The sequence below is a fragment of the Adiantum capillus-veneris genome, chromosome 1 (assembly GCF_014529385.1).
Source record: "Adiantum capillus-veneris isolate H3 chromosome 1, ASM1452938v2, whole genome shotgun sequence".
Lineage (NCBI taxonomy): Eukaryota > Viridiplantae > Streptophyta > Polypodiopsida > Polypodiales > Pteridaceae > Adiantum > Adiantum capillus-veneris.
Genome location: NC_140931.1, coordinates 119495401 through 119519684, shown reverse-complemented (window position 1 = coordinate 119519684; position 24284 = coordinate 119495401). Strand labels below are relative to the sequence as shown.

The window sequence follows — 24284 nt, the reverse complement described above, 5'->3', positions numbered from 1 at the left end:
CATCTACTATGATTGGAGAACTATGGCCATGCACAATAGAATCTGTTATGAAGGATAAAATGACTAAAGGGGTTTCGCATGAAGCTGGAGATTGCATTCAACTAGAAACACGACGGGATGACCCCGTAGACTCTTTGTCAATACATGCGTACATCGCCAAACGTCAAGCCAATGATTGTTGAAGAGAAACGCAGGCATGAGAATGGGGATGAAGGACCCTCAAAATGGGCCATGAACAATGGAGACAGAAACAACACAATTCCTCCTAGAGGTGTAAGGTGCAGCGGAAGTGAATGTTGAACTTTGCTCAAGATGAGTGCCCCGAACTGTGCTCATGGGTTCCTTTTACTTACGAAGGGAGAGCCTTCCGTTCTTTTAGTGAGAGAGTGCAAGTGATCACAAACAAAGTGGATAAACACTGTGAATGAAGGTGCTGAGATTGAGAGATAGAGAGAGAAGAATAAGACACCAGAATGTTGTCAAACCCTCCTCCGAAGGCCCCACTCTCTATGGCGAGCGGTGTATTGCTATTGATTGCACAAGTCTAATACAAGGTGTTGATGCTGTGAGACCTTGACGATGCTATGTCGACGTCGACGACGGAGAGGAGGACGATGACAATGCTAAGGCTGAAAACTGAATGCTGCGAATCGGAAACTGTTGCACCAAGTCGGGGGGCTATTCTGCTAACTTGATGGCTTTTTTAGGGCTGAAAACGCTATTTTCTATAACTGAAAACGTTGGACAGCAGGCTGTAAAAACGCTGGAGTGCTGAGGTTTTCCTTCGCGACGACACCATTGCAATAGGGATCTGCAACAAGGCAATCGCTGGCTAATCTTGTAGTTTGCTGGCGTTTGCTGAAGAATCCAGAAACTCTAGGTTGAGGGCTGAATTTGCAGAAAACGCTAGGTACTTGGGCAAGGTTCTTGCTTGAGAAGTCGCGTTGGAGGGCCTGCTGAAAGAGATTGTCTGTGCTCTCCTTGCTTCTTCTGCTTCCACTAAGTGACTCCCAGTTTCCTTATATATTAACTTAGCAACTTTGCCCTACCCAGTTTCCCAACAAAGTCACTTATTAATAATAAGTGAAAATTGGCTAAAATAGGGAAAATAGGTTCTATGCACTGTAAAATGCTCCTCATGGAATTTAACGGTAATGCTGATGGTCATGTTGTGTGCAACCAGAGGATATGCATCTACTCTAAGTGTCTGGGCATGCACGGTCTGCGAACAGATTTACAAAAGTGCCAGAACACTTCCTAATCTAGACTCACTGAACCCTTGTCATGAAGTAGCTTGTCCACATGCACATAGGGCCAGATGTGCACGTTCCCAAGAGGCAAGGATGAGACACGTCGCTTCTGTCACCGCAACCTTGAGAGTTGCGAAAGCCTCAATGACTCCCTCGGGATGGTATGAACAAAGCCCTACCTGACTTCATACCTCAAACTACGATGCCCTTTCTTGATGATATGCCAATCAAAAAGAAGTGATGTAAGTGATATAGATATGGCTCTGGACTGGAGGGGGTGCTGCAAGTAAGCGGCAAATCATATCAATGATTGTGATAAGATCTTGTCAAGGTTGGAAGAAGTGCACCTTACCTTGTCTCGCCAAAAGTCAATGTTTGGTGTGATGTCACGTGACACATCTAACCCTATGTGTCCGTGGACAAGCTACAGCATGACCAAGGTTCAGTTCCGTCAAGTCAATCTAGAATAGGAAAGTGATCTGGCACTTTTGTGAGTCTGTTCGCAGACTGTGCATGTCTAGACACTTAGATTAGATGCATGTCCTCTGGTTGCCAGCATGATCATCAAATTTCCATCAGAACCCATCAGGAGCATTTTTACAGTGCATAGACCTATGATCCCTTTTTTTGACATTTTTCACTTATTATTTTTAAGTGACTTTTGTTGGAAACTAGATAGGGCAATTTTGCTAAGTTTGTATATATAGAAACCTAGCGCTAGCACTTTCAGGCAGAAGAGGCAACAGGAGCAGCTTGCTCAACAAGCAACTTCTCAGCAAGACCAACACCTGTAGTAGACCTAGCGTTTTCAGCCACCAAAGAACCTAGCGTTTTTGCATCAGATCAGCCAGCGTTTTTGCAATTGCAGATTCTTGGCGACAGCAAGACCAGCTGATCCTCTAGCGTTAGCAGATTCCGTCGCAAGACAGAATTCAGCCTAGCGTTTTTGGAGTAGAATACAGATTCAGCCCGGCATTTTTGCATCACACTGATCCATCAGCGTTTTGCAACTCCATCACAACAAGATTAATAAGAGGATCAGCATTTTCAATTTTCAGCAGTCAGTATCCGCAATAGAACCCCCGAACCTTGCAGATCTCACCTTCCAGCAGCAGATCCTCGCCGCACGGTCAGATTCATCAAGGTTTACAATTTCAGCCCGGAAAACGCAGATTTCAGCATCTGCGTTTTCAGCACGTCGTCGTCGCATTGTCGCCATCGACATCGTCATCGACATAGAGTAAGAATTCAGCAGATAAAGATTTGCAGATTTCAGCCCTTAGCATTTTCAGATTTCAGCCCGTCTCATCGTCGTCCTCATCGTCGTCGACATCGTCGGCAAGTCCAAGCATTATAGAGATTTGTGCAATCATAAGTAGATCGCTCTCGCCATAGAGAGTGGGGCCTTCGGAGGAGGGTTTGACAACATTCTGGTGTCGTATTCTTCTCTCTCTATCTCTCAGTCTCAGCACCTTCATTCACAATGTTCACCACTTTGTTTGTGTCCATTGCACTCTCTCACTAAAGGAACCGAGAGCTCTCCCTTCCATGAGTAAAAGGAACCTTGAGCACAATTCGGAGCACTTATCTTGAGCAAAGTTCAACATTCACTCAAGGAAAGAACCACAAGAACCACAAGTATCAGAGCTTTGGCAGTGTTCTGTATCACTCAAGGAAAGAACCACAAGAACCACTTTTTTTTTTTTTTGCTTGTTGAGGTCGCACGTAACCCAAGATTTCTTGGGTGTGTCGATTCCTAATCGTGTTTTTGAAGAGTGACAGGAAACCCAAGAAAGAAGGGCTTGTCCAGCCTCCCCTTGTGCCTCTTTTCACTCATTAAGAGCGGACCGTGCACTTGACGGCCGGCCAATCGACATGAGGTGCAAAAAAGCAACCTTGGTGTGAGCGCAAGGCCGCCAAGGGGTGCCCGCGGAAAAGAGCAGAACTCGGGTGAAGAGAAGATCCTTCTCTAACACAAATTGCAAGCGAAAGAAGAACCTCAAGACCCTCAAGAACCCAAGAATCCAAGACCCACAAGAACCCAAGTTCCTCGTGAACTTAAGAACCCAAGACTTCAGTGGATGGTCATCACCCGTAGCAAAATGGATACTTCGCATGGAGGTGGTGAGCATGGGAGTGGCGAAGAAGAGTTTTCCCCACCAGGAGGTTTTTCTGACCATCCCCCTTCCCCATCTACGCCAAGGATTGCACTAACTCCTCTGGAAGCTTTCGATAAGATGACTATGGACAGGAGGATAGAACGAGAAGCGCAACACGTCGCCTTGGAGCACGAGCGCAAAGCAAGAACAATAGAAAGAAGGGCAGCCATAGACCGTGAATACGAAAAAGAATGGCAGCCATAGCGTGTGAGCACGAAGAAAGAAAAGCAAAAATGGATCGCGAGAACAAAGCAAGACAAGCAATGAACGACCGACACATGAAAGAGATCTTGCGACTCTTTTCTCAAGTGCAGGCACAGATGCACAAGATTTGGGAAAAGGACTCTCTCAGTCTCTTCTTCTCCAAAGTATGCCACACAAGATTTGCATGATAACGACAAGCATGATGATAAGCATAATGATGAGCATGATGATTTGCATGATCAAGATGTGATTTCTCACACGCATGATGATCTGCAGGAAGATGATGTGATTATTCACGAGCATGATGATGTGATTGTTCACAAGAATGATGGCTTAGTTGATACTTGTTCTAGTGAAGCTAACCCCATTGCAGATTCGCTCAATCACGAAGAACCGATCTTAGCTCTCAAGGAGTCGAGGTCCAAAGAACCCCCACAGGAAGTATTATGTGTTCGAATGATTAGTCAGCACGCATTGTACGAGTGTTTCATTTGTAATCGTTTCCTGTATTTTAGTCAACGTCTTTATGTGATTCTTTTTCATAGGCATGACATATTGTTCGTTGAGCACGTTTCACTGAAGATTGAGCACGTATGTATGCGGATGATTCATGAAAAGCTGAAATGTTTGCACCCAAGGAATTCACATCCCGTGTCTCTTCCTTGGCATGACACAGTACCCAAAACAGCACAAGAAGGATTGAGCATCAAGCATAGGCAATTCCATTGTGATTTGCAACAGTTGAATGATTTAGATCAGAAAGTCAAGTTTCGACCCCATTGTTTGTATGTATTTGCTGAACGGTTTGGCACTCCATCACTTTGTTCATCTGCATTGCATGCACAGTGTTTTCGAAAGACTAGAATTTTTCCAGTCACTTTACGTGGAATGGGTATGTTCATGTTTTTGTGTTGAAAGTGGTTTCAGGAATTTTCACCCTCGGAGATTCTTGCAGAAGGTAGACGCATGCCTATCGACAAAGTTGAAGCATCGAAGAAGCCTCAGAAGACTCTCTCGTTTTCGGCGCGGCCCAAAGAAACAAGCGTTGCAGACCTTTATGAAGTTCAAATATCGCATGACCCACGCTTCAGAGTGTGCCGACGAAGAGTCCTTTCCAGGATTCTAGACATTGTTGGCGATCTCCCTCAACACCATACAGTTCGGTACCAGTACCTCACTTTGAAAAGGAGGGGATTCACGTGACACATGTCCGTGGACAAGCTACAGCATGACCAGGGTTCAGTTCACATGTCCGTGGACAAGCTACAGCATGACCAGGGTTCAGTTCAATCAAGTAAGTCTAGAATAGGAAGTGATCTGGCACTTTTGTGAGTCTGTTCACAGACTGTGCATATCTAGACACTTAGATTAGATGCATGTCCTCTGGTTGCACACAGCATGATCATCAGATTTCCATCGGATTCCATCATGAGCATTTTTACAGTGCATAGACCTATGATCCCTTTTTTTGACATATTTACTTTTATTTTTAAAGTGACTTTTGTTGGAAACTAGGTCGGGCAATTTTGCTAAGTTTGTATATATAGAAACCTAGCGCTAGCGCTTTCTGGCAGAAGAGGCAGCAGAAGCACCTTGCTCAACAGGCAACTTCTCAGCAAGACCAACACCCGTAGTAGACCTAGCGTTTTCAGCCACCTAAGAACCTAGCATTTTTGCATCAGATCAGCCAGTGTTTTTGCAATTGCAGATTCTTGGTGACAGCAAGACCAACAGATCCTCTAGCGTTAGCAAATTTCCTCGCATGACAGAATTCAGCCTAGTGTTTTTGAAGCAGAATACAGATTCAGCCCAACGTTTTTGCATCAGACTGATCCATCAGCGTTTTGCAGCTCCATCACGACAAGATCAACAAGAGGATCCAACGTTTTCAGTTTTCAGCAATCAGTACCCGCAGTAGAACCCCCGAACCTCGCAGATCTCACCTTCTCGCAGCAGATCCTCGCTGCACGGTCAGATTCATCAAGGTATACAGTTTCAGCACAAAAAACGCAGATTTCAACATCTGCGTTGAAATCTGCGTTTTCAACGCGTTGTCGTCGCATTGTCGCCATCGACGTCGTCATCGACATAGAGTAAGAATTTAGCAAATAAAGATTTGCAGATTTCAGCCCTTAGCATTTTCAGATTTCAGCCCGTCTCGTCGTTGTCCTCATCGTCGTCGACATCGTCGGCAAGTCCAAGCATTATAGAGATTTGTGCAATCATAAGTAGACCGCTCTCGCCATAGACACTGAGGCCTTTTGGAGGACGGTTGGACAACATTCTGGTGTTGTATTCTTCTCTCTCTATCTCTCAGTCTCAGCACCTTCATTCACAGTGTTCACCACTTTGTTTGTGTCCATTGCACTCTCTCACTAAAGGAATGGAAGGCTCTCCCTTCCGTAAGTAAAAAGAACCTTGAGCACAATTCAGAGCACTCATCTTGAGCATTGTCCAACATTCACTTCCGCTGCACCTTACATGTCAATAAAATTCTTATTGGACATATGTGCAGGCCATATGGTAGAAGACCTCGTCCGGTAAAGATTGATGTAATTCAAAAAATGAAAGAGACCTATATTAATGTGACTGAGGTTCGAAGGTTATTGGATGCATGCGTGTTTTATGTTATCTAGATTCCACATTACACGAAGGAGTTGTATAAGTCCCGACATAGCTATGTTGAGACGGATTGCCTAGATTAAGTCCTTGAATCCACAATTTAAGCATATTGCGGGACGATAATCGAGTTGCAAATGCTTTCTAGAGCAGCTCTCATGCCAAGGATCGTGTTCATTACATCCAGATACAAAAATTAGCATTAAATAATTAGGTCATTGAAATATGTGAGTAGCTTGCAAATGACAACAGTAGTCCATGTACTTGCCAAAGACTTTCGATGTAACAGACTTGGACACTCCAAGTCAAGAATCAACCGCGACAACACCAAATAACCACTTCAAAACAATTTACAGATCACAATAGATTTGCATTGGCCCGACGGAGTTCCGTGCCTAGAGATATTGGCCCCAAAGACTAGCGCCCCTTTCGGTATTTCTTTTTGTATTAATCAATCATCAAAGTACAAGAGAGCAGTTAGGGTTTCACTCTCAGACTCTGCGTCCACATGCTCTGAGAAGTGAGGCCCTCACCACTAATTTAAAGGTACAAGGGATGCCCAAAAGCAGAGCCCCAAAAGCTTTTAAAATAAAAAGCATCAGTTCTCTCTCTCTTAGGGAGTCTTTTCTCTTTTTTTATTAAAAAAAAAAAAGCAAAATTCGCGTCGCTCATCATTTTCCACAAAAAAAAAAACTAGCCTCCACGATTTCCGGAAATAAGGGTTTTTGGCAAAAATTAGGGTTTGCAAGAATTTTAGGGTTTCTGGCAGAAATTAGGGTTTCTGTTGTCCGCTACGTCATCCCTTTGTGACATACCCCCCTCTTGAAAGCATTGTAATCGACCGCGATTACGCTTGCAAAACCGACAAAAGCCATGAACCATCTTAGCAGACACTGACTGTTAGTACCTACGTACTAGGAACACACATCTAGCACATGTACGAAATCGACAGTCACATCACACAACATCACAGGACATCACAAGACATTCAACATTCATTCGGATCTTAGACCATGATTTATCGGCAATGTAGCTAGCAATCACATCTAGGTCCAATCGGGACTTCATCGATGTCCGATTGACTAACCCCTATTGCAACCATGTCTATTCGAGATCAATCAGACCAAAATGCTGCAGTCATTTCGGCATCAGTTCCTGCACTCACAAGAAGTCAAGAACAAATCAGTATCATTATCAAGAATTCCATTTCATAAAGTCATCCAGCAGAATACTGTCAGCTCTCAGTATCCCTGAAGCTCAAAGAGACATCAGTGACTTTAGTATCAAAATCAAGGCATCTGTTGACAAGGGAGCGGAGTGACTCCCCTCTTGTGCATCCCACTGCACCAGATCTCCGGCCAAGCTGAATTCTGGGTTCCGTTTGGAGTAGACTATGCTAAACCAAAATATCGAGGTAAAGTTTCACAATCCGAGGAGTATCTGCTAGGTCCTCCTCCTCCATCCACTTCACATCAAATGCAGGAAAGTTCTTGAACTAAACCAAAAACTGCCTTTGGACTTTACCTTTCTTCGTATCGTTATGTGCCAAAATCTGTTCAGGAACAAGGATCTCCTCGTTTTCTTCCACTTCGGGTTGCTCATCAGGCTCCCCATCATCAGGCACATCACCCTTAACAGGGTTCAAGAGACTCACATGCGATGCATTATGAATCCTCCAAGTATATGGCAATTTCAATCGGAAGGAGACATCATTTATCTTGTCAGTGATCTGGAAAGGTCCGTAGTATCGCATACTAAGCTTTGGAAAAAGCCTCTCCTTTCCCTTTTTCTTTCATAGGCGTGCCTTCTCAAAAGTAAGAGCACACAATCATCCTCCTTCAATTTCAAGTTGCGACGATGGAGATCCTCTGTCTTTTTCTGTCGTTCTTGAGACTCCCGCAAAGTCTCGCGAACCTTGACAAAAGCCGTATCCAAATCTCGCGAATATTCATCCGCTTCAAATATCTAATCTTTCGTGCTCAAGAAGGATGGAACCTTCGCAGCACTTTCAACAATCTCACATGGCGTCTTCCCGGTTGAAGAGTGTATCGTGTTACTGTAGGCAAATTCCACCAAAGATAGGTTCTTTTCCCATTGAGTCTTCTGATATGTTACAAAGTGATGACGTAGCGGACAGCAGAAACCCTAATTTCTGCCAAAAACCCTAAAATTCCTGCAAACCCTAATTTTCGAAAATCACGGAGGCTAAAATAAAAATAAAAATAAAAATAAAAGTAAAAATTTAAAAATGATGAGCGACGCGAATTTTGCTTTTTAAAAAGAGAAAAGACTCTCTAAGAGAGAGAGAGAACTGATGCTTTTTATTTTAAAAGCTTTTGGGGCTCTGCTTTTGGGCATCCCTTGTACCTTTAAATTAGTGGTGAGGGCCTCACTTCTCAGAGCATCTGGACGCAAAGTCTGAGAGTGAAACCCTAACCGCTCTCTTGTACTTTGATGATTGATTAATACAAAAAGAAATACCGAAAGGGGCGCCAGTCTTTGGGGCCAATATCTCTAGGCACGGAACTCCGCCAGGCCAGTGCAAATCTATTGTGATCTGTGAATTGTTTTGAAGTGGTTATTTGGTGCTGTCGCGGTTGATTCTTGACTTGGAGTGTCCAAGTCTGTTACATTCGACCATTAGCGCATAGTCTCTCAGGCTCGAGAATTTGTACTATTTTTGTATAGGATATCCCAAAGCCATATTTAGTGAGGACATCATGGTCTTCAAGTTGATCTAGAACATTCAACCTACCATAGACAGAGGGCACCAAAAAGAGTGTACTCCACAAATTTTCACATTACTCAATAGTACAAAGGAATTAATAAAATACATGTGTCAAATGCACAATTGAGTCATTTATAGAGGACCTATATCAAGGTGATTGATTAGTCATCCGACAATATCTGAGCACTTTAACAAAGCAAGAAGGGACGGCTGATCTAGAGTTCAAAAGAATACGAAGAAAAGCCTATGGATACTTCTGAAAAATGGGTACTTGTGGAAGCATCCAAAACAAAGAAATGGTATGCCGTTGAGAGTTGTGAATGATAAGGACACTCAAAATGAGCTTATCAAAAAGTTTCATGAGTGTCGTTATGATGGACACAGAGGTGTATGAGCCACCTTTACTAGGATGAAAGGGAGGTATTGGTGGACGGATATGTATAAGATGCATATCACTTTGTGGAGTCTTGTGAAACCTGTCAAGTGTATTCAAACGTACATCATCGTGATGGATTGCACCCTACTTACCGATTGGCTATGCACTATAAGTGGGTAGTAGATTTGGTTACAATGCCATTTGCTTATGGCAAATGAGATACATAGTGCTTGCACGAGAAGACTTAATCAACCAGGTTGAAGATAGTGCTCTAAGAACAAAAAGCACGAAAGGGATATGTAAGTTCCTCCTGAAAGATGTGATTAGCCGTTATTGCCACGTGACACATCCAACCCTATGTGTCCGTGGACAAGCTACAGCATGATCAAGGTTCAGTCAGTCCAGTCAGTCTAGATTAGAAGTGATCTGGCACTTTTGTGAGTCTATTCGTAGACCGTGCATGCCCAGTCACGTAGCATAGATGCATATCCTCTGGTTACACACAGCATGATCATCAGTATTCCCTTCAGAATCCATTAGAATCAATTAGGGGATTTTTCCAGTGCATTTAGCCTATTTTCCCTATTTTTGGTATTTTTCACTTATTATTTTTAAGTGACTTTCCAACAAAGTAGGTAGGGCAATTTTGCTAAGTTTGTATATAAGCAAACTAGAGCTAGCACTATTTGGCAGAAGAGGTAGCAGGAGCACATGCTCAACAGGCAACTTCTCAGCAGAACCCCCCCAAGAGACCTAGCATTTTTGGAGCAGATCCATCAACCTAGCGTTTTTGCACAGCAGATCGGCCCCGACGACTATAGCAGACAGCAGATCAGCCTAGCGTTTTGCCTTTGCAGACAATCGGCGTCAGATTTACAGATTTTCAACCCTAACGTTTTTACATCTGCTACAAACCCTAGCATTTTGCAGATTCTCCGCGACAGAAGGTCAAAGAACATCGGCGTTTTCAGTTTTCAGCCCTTAGTACCCGCAGATCAAGTACCGAACCTCGCAGATCTCACCTTTCCGCAGCAGTTCCTCGCCGCACGATCAATTTCCGCAAGGTTTACAGTTTCAGCCCGGAAAATGCAGATTTCAGCATCTGCGTTTTCAGCGCGTCGACGTCGCATTGTCGCCATCGACATAGAGTCAGAATCCAGCAGATAGAAGATTTGCAGATTTCAGCCCATAGCGTTTTTGGACAGCAGTAGAAAGATTGCAGATTTCAGCCCTTAGGTCGACTTCGTCGTCACCGACATAGTCCCAAGTTGCATTAGTCCATTGCATCCGCATTGTACCACTTTGTGCAATCAATAGTAGACCACTCTCGCCGACGAGAGTGGGGCCTTCGGAGGAGGATTTTACATCTCTGGTGTCGTATCTCTCTTCTCTCTCTATCTCTCAATCTCATACACTTGCACACACCGTGTCCACTCACTTTGTTTGTGATCATAGCACTCTCTCATTAAGAACGGAAGGCTCTCCCTTCCATAAGAACAAAAGGAACCTTGAGCACAGTTCGGAGCACTCATCTTGAGCAAAGCGCAAACATCCATTCTGTTGCACCTTACAGTTATGGTTGTGCGTGATCATAGCACTCTCTCATTAAGAACGGAAGGCTCTCCCTTCCATAAGAACAAAAGGAACCTTGAGCACAGTTCGGAGCACTCATCTTGAGCAAAGCGCAAACATCCATTCTGCTACACCTTACAGATATGGTTGTGCTGGGAAAATAACAGCAAACAGAAGTGAGTGGGATGCCGACAAAGTCAAGGAATTTTTCTTTGAATCGGGCATTAGACTTGCTCTCACTACTGCTTACAATGGAAAATCAGAGCGAGGGCATCCTCCTATCATTAAAGCTTTATTAAGGCTTGCAAAATAAACTGAACACGCCTAGGTTATTGCCTTATGCTTTATGGGTTAATCGTACACCTCATAGCTCAATTACTTGATATAAGCCTTTTGAGTTTATGCATGGTCAGAAACCTATAATGCCAATTAAGATGTAATTCCCACATATATTGCCTTGGGAGGATAAAATGAGCACGGAAGACCTTGCTTTGCGCATACAACAATTACAAAGAAGGCCTCAAGATATTGAGATTGCAATAGCATGATTGAAGGATGCAAGATTCAAGAATAAAGACACGTTTGACATAAGACATAGGCACAGACCTAGAGCTATTATGGAAGGTGATTGGGTGTTGGTGTAGGACATTAGTCTTGACAATCAACATTCAACAATAAGAAAGCTTTCAAAGAGATGGTTTGGTCCTTGTGTGTACTTGGGTATGCAAATTACACTTTGCATGAGTTGGATGGGATAAAAATGAAGCTTCCCATTGCAAGAAAAAGGATCAAGCTCTTCAAAAGAAGAGGTGACAGAGATCCCTTTGACTCACAAGAAAGTCAAAATGAAGATCATGATGAAAATGCCATGAATGAGCATTAAGAAAGAGAGGATAATGCACTAGACTTCATTAAAGATGAAAATGGGATTGACATGTATGTTGACTTAAATGAAGACTAAACACATGCCGAAGGATGTGCAGGTTCTATCATGCTATGGTACGTTCATAATGTGAAATCAAAATGTTCACCTCAAATTTTGACCAGATGCTACAATGGACATAGTGTCATATGCGCGAGAACGATTGCCACAGTTGCAATGGTGTACATACCTTATCGGGCACACGAGGCCTTGAACGTGGCACCATTGCGTGTTTTATCACAAATAAGCATGCCTAATTTGATTCAGAAATTTACAAATCTCAATTGTTTCAAAGTAGCGCGCTCGTTTTGCCTAGAAAGTTCAAGGCGAGCGATCTGGCCATAAATAGCAAGTTTCACGCATGACCGTAGAAGATGTGTCCATAGTGCTTGCCAAGTGGGAAAATAAGGTTCAACATTATATTTGAGCCCAATGGGATTTTTCCCAGCTCGTTTAGACATTTTAAGGACAAAAAAGGACATTTGGGCTAAAAAGGACTAAAAAAGGCCATAAGATAATCAAAATAGCCCAAAATTAGCATTGAACAACTCAAAATGCCACATCAACGACGGTGTCGTCCTTGCTCAAGCAGAGTGTGAGTTGCTAGAGCCAAGAATGAGCTCTTTTGAACATCTAACAAAGGAGATACTACAGTTCCAAGTCAGGGTGCTAGTGCAGTTCCATGTTGTTTCTACTACATAATCGAGGTTGTGAGGCCACCAATTAGGGTTTTACCTCTTTAATTAGGGTTTCCTCTCTTCAAACAACTATTGGCATTTCTTTGATGAAGTTCTAAAGCTAACATAAAATGGTCACAACGAGGGTTTTTATCAAGGCTAAGGAACACTGCATCTATATGATTGGGAGCGAGGCTACACCAAATCTTCACACACACAAGAGTTTTTAGTTGATCTTGGGGTTTTTTTTAAGTGAAGTTTTCATGGCTTGAATTTTTCTCATTTTATGTGTGTCTTTTGCTTCAAATCATTTGCAATATGCTTCATTTAGCTTCGAACCCTCACAGGCAAAGGCATGTAGCCACACTGCGCACTTCTTGACACGGTGTTTTTCTTCCGGTATGTACACTTACCCTATAAAAGTCACTGGTGTATAGATTTGCAAAGAGAAGTTACCAGTGTGGCTGCCCAAGAATTGAGCTAGCCAACACATTGTCATTTTGCGTGGCGTGTTTTGCAATTGTTGCCCATATTTCCAGCCACAAGTGCATCTTCCTCTACCTCTACTACATCATTTCAGAGCTCCACTATCGATCTTTCTGGAAAGGGGTATCATCCATCCTTTGCCACTGTTTTGTGCAGCTCCAGAAGAGAAACTGTGAAGCTCCGGAGCTTGTCCAATTCCATATGGGTGCTTAGAGAGCTGTTGTTCAAGGATTGGGAAGGGTGTGTAGAGGTCCACAATGGAGATTTGCAGGCTGATTTGTATCTCATCTCCATTGCGGTCCCGAGAACTACAGTTCAAGTACCATTTATGCAAACAAGGTTGCGATTATTTGCTGCTGCAATTCCTCACATTTGATGATGATCATGCACAACATGCAGTCTTGACTTGGAGTTCACTCTTCATCTCTCCCGGTTCTAGCCTACTTACCACCAAGCCCTTTCAATTACAGTGGACAAAGGAGACAGGAAAGCTAACTCATCTCCTCGCACCATGGAACAAATACTGTGGTTGCTGACAAACTGGAGAAGATACCTTGGTTTCCTTCATTCCCTGGTCTTCCCCAATAGGAGGTGACCAACAACAGCGTGTGGTGGAGCATACTGGCAGTACTCCACTCGTGACCACTAGTGGGAGGCAACATAATATCACGTGGAAGGGAATAGGACCTGAAGAGCAGTTTTCCACCACGACTAGGCCTGCTACTGCTCCTCCAGAGAAGTCTTGGCTTTGGCAAGTTCGAAGGCAGAGAACATTGATGCAGGCTTTTGCCTTTCTTTTCATTTCTGAAACCTCTGACCAAACGGATAAGCTCACCCCTGCCTCTTCAAGGTGATAGGCATCATCCCATCTCAATATCCTAATTCTGTTGCAAACAAAACAGCACATCTCTGTAATCCTGTATTCCTTTTCCATGAGTTTTTACTCGGAAAATTCCTGGATTCAATCATCGTGATGAGTTAATCACCTAATTCTAGTTTCTAACATGGAATGAACAGCAATAGGTCAAAGAACACATTTCAAAGTCAACTATATATCTATCTGTCAGGAGCTCTAGTGATAATTCAAAACCAGGAACCAAGCCACACCGCACAATTGACATGAACACGCAGAAATTAGACAAGAATATGAATTACTCAGTGGAGGCATCGATTCTACTTGGAAAAAGAGAGAATTACGAGCTGACCCGAAGAGTACTGGATTGCTGCTGAATGTATGGTCGCAAAGTATCCTTTGAGCAGAGACGCGGGATACCCATTCTGCAATAGCCGAGGCCACACAATCTCGCCAAAGAGGAGGAGTCAGTAAAGAAGATAGTGCAGCAGGGGTCCCTTGGGCAGCTCTGAATCCTGGAATACGCACCAGGTTCACCCTGCGTGCGAAATGTGCAGAGCTCGGAGATGGTCATCATGCACTGTAACTGTCCGCTGACAAAAGCCCTCGGTAGCGGTGTGCCAGTTACTCACCCGAAAGAGCCCTGCGTTCCTGCTTCTTCACCATGAGAATACTCCAGGAGGAGTACATGGCAGTACTGCGACTTCAACCTGGAGCTGCGCTGAACCTACGTGTGAGGTCGGCGGGGGTGTACGCGTAGGAAGGTATGTACGCGCATTTGTGTGTGTGTGTGTGTGTGTGTGTGTGTGTGTGTGTGTGTGTGTGTGTGTGTGTGAGAGAGAGAGAGAGAGAGAGGGGGGGGGACGGTAGTTTTGGAGGGAACAAAGAGAGTGTGGTTCCTGGCGACGCAGGTTTGAAGAAATATCGAAGGCTGGTCAATTTGGGTGCAACTCTCCAAATGGCAAGCTAGGAGCCCCTCTGCGAAGTGCTTATTATCCACCTCTACTTTCATTGGTTCACCTCTTCTCCTTTGGATTTCTGCATTGTCTCAACCCCAACTTCATTGTCGTTTCCTGGTTCTTCCTTTCCAATACTTACTACCAGTGTTCGCGAAAAACCATTTTCCCAAAAATACAAAATTCCTTTTCTTGAATTTGCCAAGAGGAAATTTTTAAAAAATTATGTTTTTTTAAAACACTATTTTTCTCTATTTTGGGATGAAATTTCTCCTTTTGGCTTGCCCTCAACCGGCATTTTTGAAATAAAAAACAGCACGATATTAATTTGAGGTGCATTTTTTTTTCATGAACACTACTTACTACCAAGTCTCCACCCCACTCACCAGAGCAAAGGACATTGCATTGTTGCAATGTTAGCCATGTTTTTGCTAAAATAGACAGATCTAAGGTCGTGTTGGCATCACGGTGGAGGCAGTATTCATCATTAACGGACTAGGTTTTTAGAATTTTCTTGATAAGTTATGTTTAAATGTAGTTTTAGCTCCTTTTTTTTACAAGCGTCCACACCCTTATTAGAACAAGCTTGGTGGAGAGTATAGTGAAGGTACATCTTGCCCTAGACTAATGTGCATATGTACAAGCCAAGGGGGAAAAATCTCCTAGCTAGGGATAAAAGTGCCTCAGCAATTGTAAGTGTGATCTTGCACCATAATATGGCAAGAAATTTCCCCTAGAAGTCATGCGATGAACTTGAGTTGTCATGTATAGGCAAGTGCCATACCCAATGTCATTGGTCCACAAAGGGAGGTAAGCCCAAAGCTTTGCTAAAAGCCTCAAACTTCTCACAAGGCATATCCTTTGTTAAAAGATTAGCAAGGGTTCTCCTATGTAGTCAAGCGAAGCTGGCCTCTCCTGTAAAGAATCTCTCCCTGACATAATGATAATACACCTCAATGTACTTTGTGCGAGCATAGAACATTGGGTTCTTTCACAATTGCCAAAGCACTCTCGTTGTTAGTGAAGATAGTAGAGCAAGTGGTTGTATAACACCCAAGTCAAGCTTAATGTGTTTGAGACAAATGCTATCACCAAATTAATTGTTGATCTACTCAAATGATTTTCTCTCTATAGTTGGTTATTCTAAATTAATTGTTGATCTACTCAAATGATTTTCTCTCTATAGTTGGTTATTCTAAAGAGAGAAAGTAAAACGACTGGAAGGACTAAGGTTACAAGGAGGGCAGCAAGGTACATCCAAGGGCCCATGCATGCAAGAAGGATGAAGCTACCTTCAAAAGTGGCTAACGAATTCATTATGGATTTTGACGTGTTTTTAGAAAACCAAAAAATCGTTAAAACGGGTCTCAAAAGCCTCTGAAAGATTGTTGAAGAGTCAACTAAAGGATGATTTTGATGTGATTTTACAAGATCAAAACAACATTAAAACGGGTTCCAAATGCCTCTAAAAAGTGCAAGTTAGTTTGGGTAGTTAGGGGCTCATTTTGGTTAGTTTCAAACATGCTCCTCTCATTGATCTTTTCCTCTACTTGCTCATCTTCTCAAGCTTCCGTGGCCACAAACTTCTATTATGCATTATTATGCAAAACCATGTATCTAAGCAAATTCTATGTACTATGAGTAGGAGAATTCGTCTTCTTATTCTGTCACAAAGCTCTCGCAAACCCTTATGTCGGATTATGGAGTAATCAATCTCCTTAATCCAAAAAGGAACACAACTATCAGGGCAACAAGTGTATTGACTCCAAGTCTCTCATGTAGAAAGAATATAATTGATACAATCCTCTCATGAGGGGCTCAACTCCACAAATGCAATACTCTATGAGTGTCCAAGCCTCTCTCTCTCTCTCTCTCTCTCTCTCTCTCTCTCTCTCTCTCTCTCTCTCTCTCTCTCTCTCTCTCTCCATGTGTGCACATTCTTGTTCTATGAATTGCTATGCAAGTCAATGAACTTGTTACACGCATAGATTAATTTCAATAAATAATCTTTATTTGGATACATAATTCCAATAATTCTGACATTGGTATTAGAGAATTTCTGATTTTTCTTTGTTCTTTAAGAATGAACGGTGTAGGAAAGATTAAGCACATTTGAGTTTTATCATAAAATGCATTCACATAAGCACCATCACTATGTCTCATAGTAATTTCTCACAAGATAAGAGTATCTAGACGCAAAAGAGCAATTGCCTTGTTTAGAGGATTGTTAGCAAAATAGGGAGAACATGACAACACCAACGAAATTTCTCTATTGCATTGTGTAAATGGACCTCAATTCTCATAAAGATTCATCTTGACAAAAAGTTGATGAGGAGACTGTTCGAGACTAGAACTCGCCATGTTCTTCGAAGAATCAGGATGACAAAGAGGAGAATATCCACTCTACTCATACAATTGGATCCTTCGACCGAATCCAAGTGAGACCAAGAACTACATGCAATCAAAGCCAAGATGTAAATAATTGGACAAACTCTTACAATGATTTGGAGTATCCAAGTCATTCAACTAGAGATTCTTAAAAGATAGAGTCGCCATTGGTACTTGATTGCCCCAAAGAACAAGTTGCATAGCTAGAGATGCATGATTTCATATCTTATCATGGAACTCATAAAGATGAAGCTCAATTTCACATATTTTTATCTTAATTCGTTGATCTACATGAATATTGCCAACATCCCATCATTGTTCAACACCTCCTCCTTAAGGGCGGGCACAATAAGTTGTAACTAGCAAGCACCCTTGTTCACGGACTGATTTTAAAGTTGAGTTGGCACAAAGATATCTCTTTACTGAGGAGAAGATGAGTTGGATAAGACAAACTTCAAATGCAAAATTCCCTTCCTATGCTATGATGAATTTTGATCCATACAAGTCCAAGTACTTCTTATACAAACCTCCATGTGTGAAAAGTGACAGGCCAAGGGTAGGGCCAAGACACACATGCAGTACGGGGGTCTATATATAGCTAACAAGCCAGAGGGCCAAGGGCCTATATATAGTATGGCTGGGTGGTGATGAGCATGTGGTTGTCCCCAATTTCTTACACTGGTATCAAAGCTAGGAGGTACGAAGCATGGAGGAGCTCCAAGGTGTATTGATTCTCTCTCTCTCTCTCTCTCTCTCTCTCTCTCTCTCTCTCTCTCTCTCTCTCTCTCTCTCTCTCTCTCTCTCTCTCTCTAGGCATATCGATGCTCGCTCTCTTTCTCTGGCCACGGAGATGGAGGTAGGAGCTCATCAAAGATGGAGGAGCGATCTTGTGCAAGAACAAGTCTTGTTGCATGCTACTTGGGCACCACGCTTGTGCTCATGTAAAGCATGTCTGAAACCATGCACAAAGGGGTGATCGAGGTTGAGGACAAGTGTGGGAAGCATGGCTCTAACACACCGAGCAAAGAGAATCAAAGCGGATGGCAGCGGGAGTGGCTACTCGTGTGGAACATGAGCCATGGTGACCTACACTAGACAGGGTGGGACCATGGCCAAATATTGTGCGCCGAGCTACTATGGAAATTTTGTTTTCATGGTTGTCTGCAGCAGCAGAGGCCTACAAGGTGAGCAACAAGCGAACTCTCCTCTTCTATGTTTTTGTTCGTTGCCTGCCATAGCCTATAAGGTTTATTTTCATAAAGTGGGCACCCTTAAGCCACAAAGTGGGCACCCCCTTCAGGTAAGGGCTAAGCCCCACAGTCAGCGAAGCAAAAAGTGCTACAATTGGCCATGGTTGCAAGGCAAGCTTGTACAACAACGTCGACAGGGGACATTTCCAAAGATATGATTTGTGCAAAAAAAATTATCGACCCAGCAACTTTCTAGGCTGCCAAAATTACAACCAGTTTCAAAAGGGAAAGATTGGATGACGAATTCGAGGGCCATGGAAGCTCGAACGCGTAGGCCAATTAAAGTCTAGTAAAGAGTGAGTACTTGGAAAATTTGCAGTGCTCCAATCGAAGAAAGGACATGGAAAATTTGCAATGCTCCAATCAAAGATGTACTTGCGAGGAAAGTGCACCTAAGGACAAGTTGGAAGCAGTAAGGAACCCATGGCCAAAGCGCGCCGAAGATAAGCCATAGAAATGAAAATTGTTTTTAAAACGGTATTGATGATTGGTTCAGGGATCATGGAAGCTCAAACACACAGGCCATGCAGCCAACAAGGCAAGGCGATACTAGTAATTAATGAGGTACACATTAGATTTTGATTTTGTTTGACAGTTTCTTCAAGAACATACTGAGTGTCTATGGTATGCAACTAACATGTGTGATGCCATGGCAATTTTTCCATACTTGTGCAATTCAGGCCATCAAGGCACAAGCAAGGCTCGTGAAAATCACCATAAGCAACAAATTACAGACAAATCACTCAGCAAGAGCACGATTTCTTGCGTCAATCAAGCAAGGCTTGTGCAAGAAATGTTGCTATCAAATTTTGATACAAGCATGGCTTGTCAAGGGCGTACAAACCAAGCAAGGTTGGGGCATGCCAAGGTTTTTAACAAACTTTGGCCAAAGATTCTTGCAACGAAAACAATATCGGATTATCGATCTACGAATGATGGTAAAAATCCATTACCAAGGGCGACATCAGGGATGAGTCGTATACAAGATGATATCCACTCACCAAATCGAGTATGGCATACTACTTTACAATGATTGAGATATATTATGAGCATACAAACTTGAAGAAACTTTGCAATGGGTCCTAAGGGTCTTTTGTCGAGTGTCGGCATGGACCAAGCCATGGGGCATACATGGTATATACGACATCTCTCAATCTATCAGCATACATGGCTATGAGCCAAATTCAAGCAAGAACAACAAAATCAAACTGAAATTCACTCTCAAGCCAAGCTTTACTTCTGAATTTCAAGACAGCTGGCCATAGAGGTGCAACAAGGTAGACAATTCAAGTTCTTCTTGTTGTTTTTGTGTTTTCACCTTTAATTTGGAAAAGATAACCTGCTTTGCAAATCAAAGTGCTTTGAGGGCTAGAATGAGCAACAAGGCTTCTATCCCATGCCAAGGTATTGCTCATTGACTTAGGATCAAGGGCAATGGTAGACAAGTTTGGGGCATTGGCAATATGCAAATATAAACTCACATTTTATGTATGGAAACGTTGAATTGTGATGTATCCATGACAATATAGATCATACAAGGCACATATGGTATCAGCTCAAAGTATGGAGGCCATCATGGTAGCCAAGGTCTTATCAATCTATTTCCCACACTTGCATGCATGGCGTGCCAATAAGGTGGAATTAATTTGACTCAATCATTGTTTATGCTTTCACTATAACACCACCTACTCTGTCAAGGACATCATTATTCTCCTACTAATCATGGTGGATTCAACTTGACATGGCCTCTACATGCATTGGGATCGCATGATTCTTAACACTAGGATCTTGTTTGCTTCTAATGATTTTTATTGATGATTCTCACGTTGATGTTGTTGATGGGGTTACCCATTGCTGTAGCTTTCTACTCAATAATAATTGAGGTTGGTATATTTTGTCGCATATGTCTACAGCGGTAGGCACTCTATATCATTAGTTATATGCACAATGTGCTTGCACCACAGATGATGATTTTCATCTAGAGTAGGCAAGCATGGCCTTACTATCAAGCAATTAATTCATGGGATATCATGAATCTGCTAAGAGATCCTCAAGGCAAGTAATCTCTTGTTTTCAAAACTAAACAATATCTAGTATGACTCCCTTTTGTTTGGTTTGGAAAATTTTTCTCTTCTTTCCATGAGGGAATATGATTGTTTCAGAGATCCCATTGTGAATAAGATTTCAACTTGCGAGGATCTCTTGCTTAGTTGATAGCACTAGTTGTGTCTATCGGAGTGATATTTTCAGGGGTATGACTTAGCTAATAATAAATCATTCCATAAGTGTTGATGGTCCATTGATTGGCCTCTTCACACTTGTACTTTCAAGAAAAGAAGTTCTCAATTTCCGAGTAGTAGTAGCTAAGTTCACTTTACCAAGTTGATTACAATCACTATTGATAGCATGATAGCCTACGCCGGTGATAGTTTAAGAAGTTTCTTTGCAAAATCTAACCAAGGGGTTTGGATTGCCAAGGAAACACCTAGGGTTATCAGTTCAATATTTCTTTACTTCATCACTAATCTCTACTTTTAGTGTTTAACGAGTCAAAGGAATATTTGAGGGTGTAATTTTGGTAATGTACCTTTGAGGTTTGAAAATTTCCCTTGACCTCCGAGTAAGTATACGACATTTTTCACCTCATAGTAAGCATATAATTTGGTTTTGTTTCCTTTTTGAATATGCTTTGATTGAGATTTACAAGTGGGTTGCGTATGCTGTAATGCTTTTATCCACTTTGCTCTTCAGATACATGACAACGCCATGTATGAGCAAAGGCTTTCAGGAAAGTAGTGTACCGGGTGCCATTTTTGCAACCTGTTACTTTCTCTATCTATTGATGGTTCTAATACAATCAAGGGTTCACTCCCTATTGAAACAATTATAGGCCTACATGGTAGGGGTTTTTTTGACACATGCTAGTCACAAGGTGTGCAACATGGTCTAAGAACTCATGGAGTTCTGTTTAGCTAGTGTGGAGCATGGTTTATAAGGGTCCCTCTCACTCATGTTGAGTGTTTCGAGTTACCTGCACACACGAGTACATCTCGTACTTGTTAAATGTCATATTTCTTAACATCATTATACGAGCATATTCCACATGTGGAACATATGAGACCGTGGGACTGACGGTGGCGCCTATTTCCCCAATTATGTGTTGCAATAGATTCCCTAGCTGCCGATCAAAATCTGTTTATTAGACCATTTTGAGCACGTAATATCAGGAACAATTTTAGTGGCCAAAAATTGTCGAATACCAAGTAAGACTTGTTAAGGTTACAAGCACTGCTAAACAACATTAACAGATGGTTGTTTATGCATATAGCAAGACTATGTTATGCTAATAAAAATGTTTCATTGTTTGTACCTAGATGTGTTTCATTTTCACATTCTATTATGGTCCAAATGTTTTAGCAAAGCTTTCAAGTGATTGCAATGGGAGGTATTTAAGGGAGGCAAATCGGTCTCGGTGGCCTCTACAACAAGACGATGACCAGGGGCCTCATCAATTGGGCGGCGGGGGGATGGAAAGCTTGGGGGGGACACCACCTAGCTTAGAATGCAGCTAGGATGCATGATAAGGGGTCAACACATAATACACAAACACGCGGGTGCTAGAATGACTATCATGCTCATCAAACAAAGCCAGGCAAGTGATATACTCCATCCACATAATAAAGATGATAGGGAACACGTGCACAAGGGAAATCTGAGAGAGAGAGAGAGAGAGAGAGAGAGAGAGAGAGAGAGAGAGAGAGAGAGAGAGAGAGGAAGAGACCATCGATAGTCACACCACAACTCGTGAGTCATAGAACATTAGATGCATGTGTATAGTTCACAAAGAAAACATTAGATGCATGTGTATAGTTCACAAAGAGAATAGTTGGTATTTTACCAAAAAAAGAGAGCTTTATCGTCCCCTATCCATTTACATTGATGTGCACATGAGGGTGCTTCATCACCTACGAATTGGAATGAGCCGCATGGTGCACGATGCCATATAGAACTCACGAGCCCGACATACTCTACACCACTTCGTCAATGGTGCTAGCGAGCTATGTGGCGTATCGTGCGGCTAGTGCTATTAGGATAGGTTTATGAGATGTCATAATAGGAGGTGCGGTAGTGTGTGTTAATTACGGTTTGTACTAAGCATTCAAGGTGTAGGGTTGAGAGAGAGAGAGAGAGAGAGAGAGAGAGAGAGAGAGAGAGAGAGAGAGAGCCATTCCCAAGGGTGCTTAGTGGGTGCCTAAAGTTGATGATAATTGGTGTGATGGTAGCTATCATTTCCTCCCTCTATGTCTCTTGTGATGATGACCTATCATTTCCTTCCTCTATGCCTCTTGTGATGGTGACACCTCCTTATATAGGAAAGGAGGGTGGGATTTCCTTTTTTTTATTTTTAAAAAGCCGTTCGAAGCTTTGATTTGACTAGTTTTACGGAATTTCCTAGATTTCTCATTGAGAGTAGCCTACACCATGTGATTGTGGGTCAGCCGTGTCTGCTGCATAATGCATGTCACAGAGGTCCACACACACACACACACACACACACACACAGAGAGAGAGAGAGAGAGAGAGAGAGAGAGAGAGAGAGAGAGAGAGGAGTAGGGTAGAGGGGTGGGGTTTTTACAAGGCGTGCTAGTCGCGGCAAGCTTATTGAGAGAAAGGTAAGAGGGGTTTTACAAGAAATTTGTCGAAGGTGATCGTCCTTGGAGATGATCAAATTGCTAAATATCACGATGGCAGCTCTAAACTAGCAGAGAATTTATAATGCAGTCTTGTCTCTCAATTGGGCATTAGTAGAGTCCTAGTCTAGAGAGTTGAGGTATACACAATGATTCTATTCTTTTAATACAAAGGGAGATTATGATCGGTGGAGTAGAAGGTAATTACAAGGTTTGATGATGTTCAAAATTGATGTGAAATTATCAGGGTCCGTCCAATCAACACTCTTTGTAATTTGATACTTGTTGGGTATGCATTTGGTGCCATCGTGGCATTTGGAATGCCTTTCGCATGATCTAAATGTTGCCTTATTCCAGTGCCGTGATTGTCATCTTCTATGATTGATTATCTCATGCGTAAAATGTGTGTGTGCATGTGAATTTGTAAGTACGTAGTGCATATATCATGTATGAGTGTATGAGTGGTACGACAGCTGAAAATGTGTGTGTTTGTGAGCGTATGCGAGAGAGAGATGACCGACCGGGAAGGGAGAGAAACGGCCAAGTTCAGAGAGCGGGAGGGTGAGAGATGTCTCTCTCTCTCTCTCTACGGTCCGATTCACACACACACACACACACACACATCCACACTTTCAATCCGAGAGAGAGAGAGAGAGAGAGAGAGAGAGAGAGAGAGAGAGAGAGAGAGAGAGAGAGAGAGAGAGAGAGAGAGATTAATTTTCAAACGCTCGAGAGAGAAAGAGGGCTGGAAATTCCAAACATTGGTGCAAACGTAGGGATGGAGATTTTGAGAGGGGGGAAGAAGCATGAGAGAGAGGGTGAGGGGGGTGTATGCGTGTCTACTTATGCTGTCCACAGACACACACACACACACACATATGAGGATTATGAGGGAGAAGAGCATGAGGCCACGAGGGTGTCTATGTGTGTAGGATAGAGAGACAGATATTAGCTCCAACTGCTTGCCGACAGAGAGAGAGAGAGATGGAACCAGTCAGAGAGAGAAAAAACAACAATGGAGGAGAGAGGGAGGAGGTGGTGGGCTGATCTGAAGAGGGAAAGGGAGAGAAGGAGATGATGGTGGGAGCCTCCCCCCCCTTCCCTTGGCGTGAATATGAGGAGGAAGGTGGCGTGTAAAAAACATATTTTTTTA

The 24284-nt window shown here is 42.6% G+C and overlaps 1 protein-coding gene and 1 long non-coding RNA gene across 2 annotated transcripts in view; one reads left to right on the top strand and one right to left on the bottom strand.

Annotated features, from left to right (window-relative positions):
• LOC147465437 (uncharacterized) overlaps positions 1 to 14192 on the top strand; it is a 98803-nt gene extending 84611 nt beyond the window's left edge. Inside the window, exon 3 of the long non-coding RNA XR_015189191.1 lies at positions 13150 to 14192. This is a non-coding gene — a long non-coding RNA (uncharacterized LOC147465437). The remainder of the gene's footprint in view (positions 1 to 13149) is intronic.
• LOC147465436 (uncharacterized) overlaps positions 1 to 14734 on the bottom strand; it is a 98305-nt gene extending 83571 nt beyond the window's left edge. The window contains exon 1 of the mRNA XM_086520126.1: positions 14199 to 14734. Coding sequence (XP_086376252.1) covers positions 14199 to 14423 — 225 coding nt within the window. The 5' untranslated portion in view covers positions 14424 to 14734. The remainder of the gene's footprint in view (positions 1 to 14198) is intronic.
• Positions 14735 to 24284: the final 9550 nt, after the last annotated feature.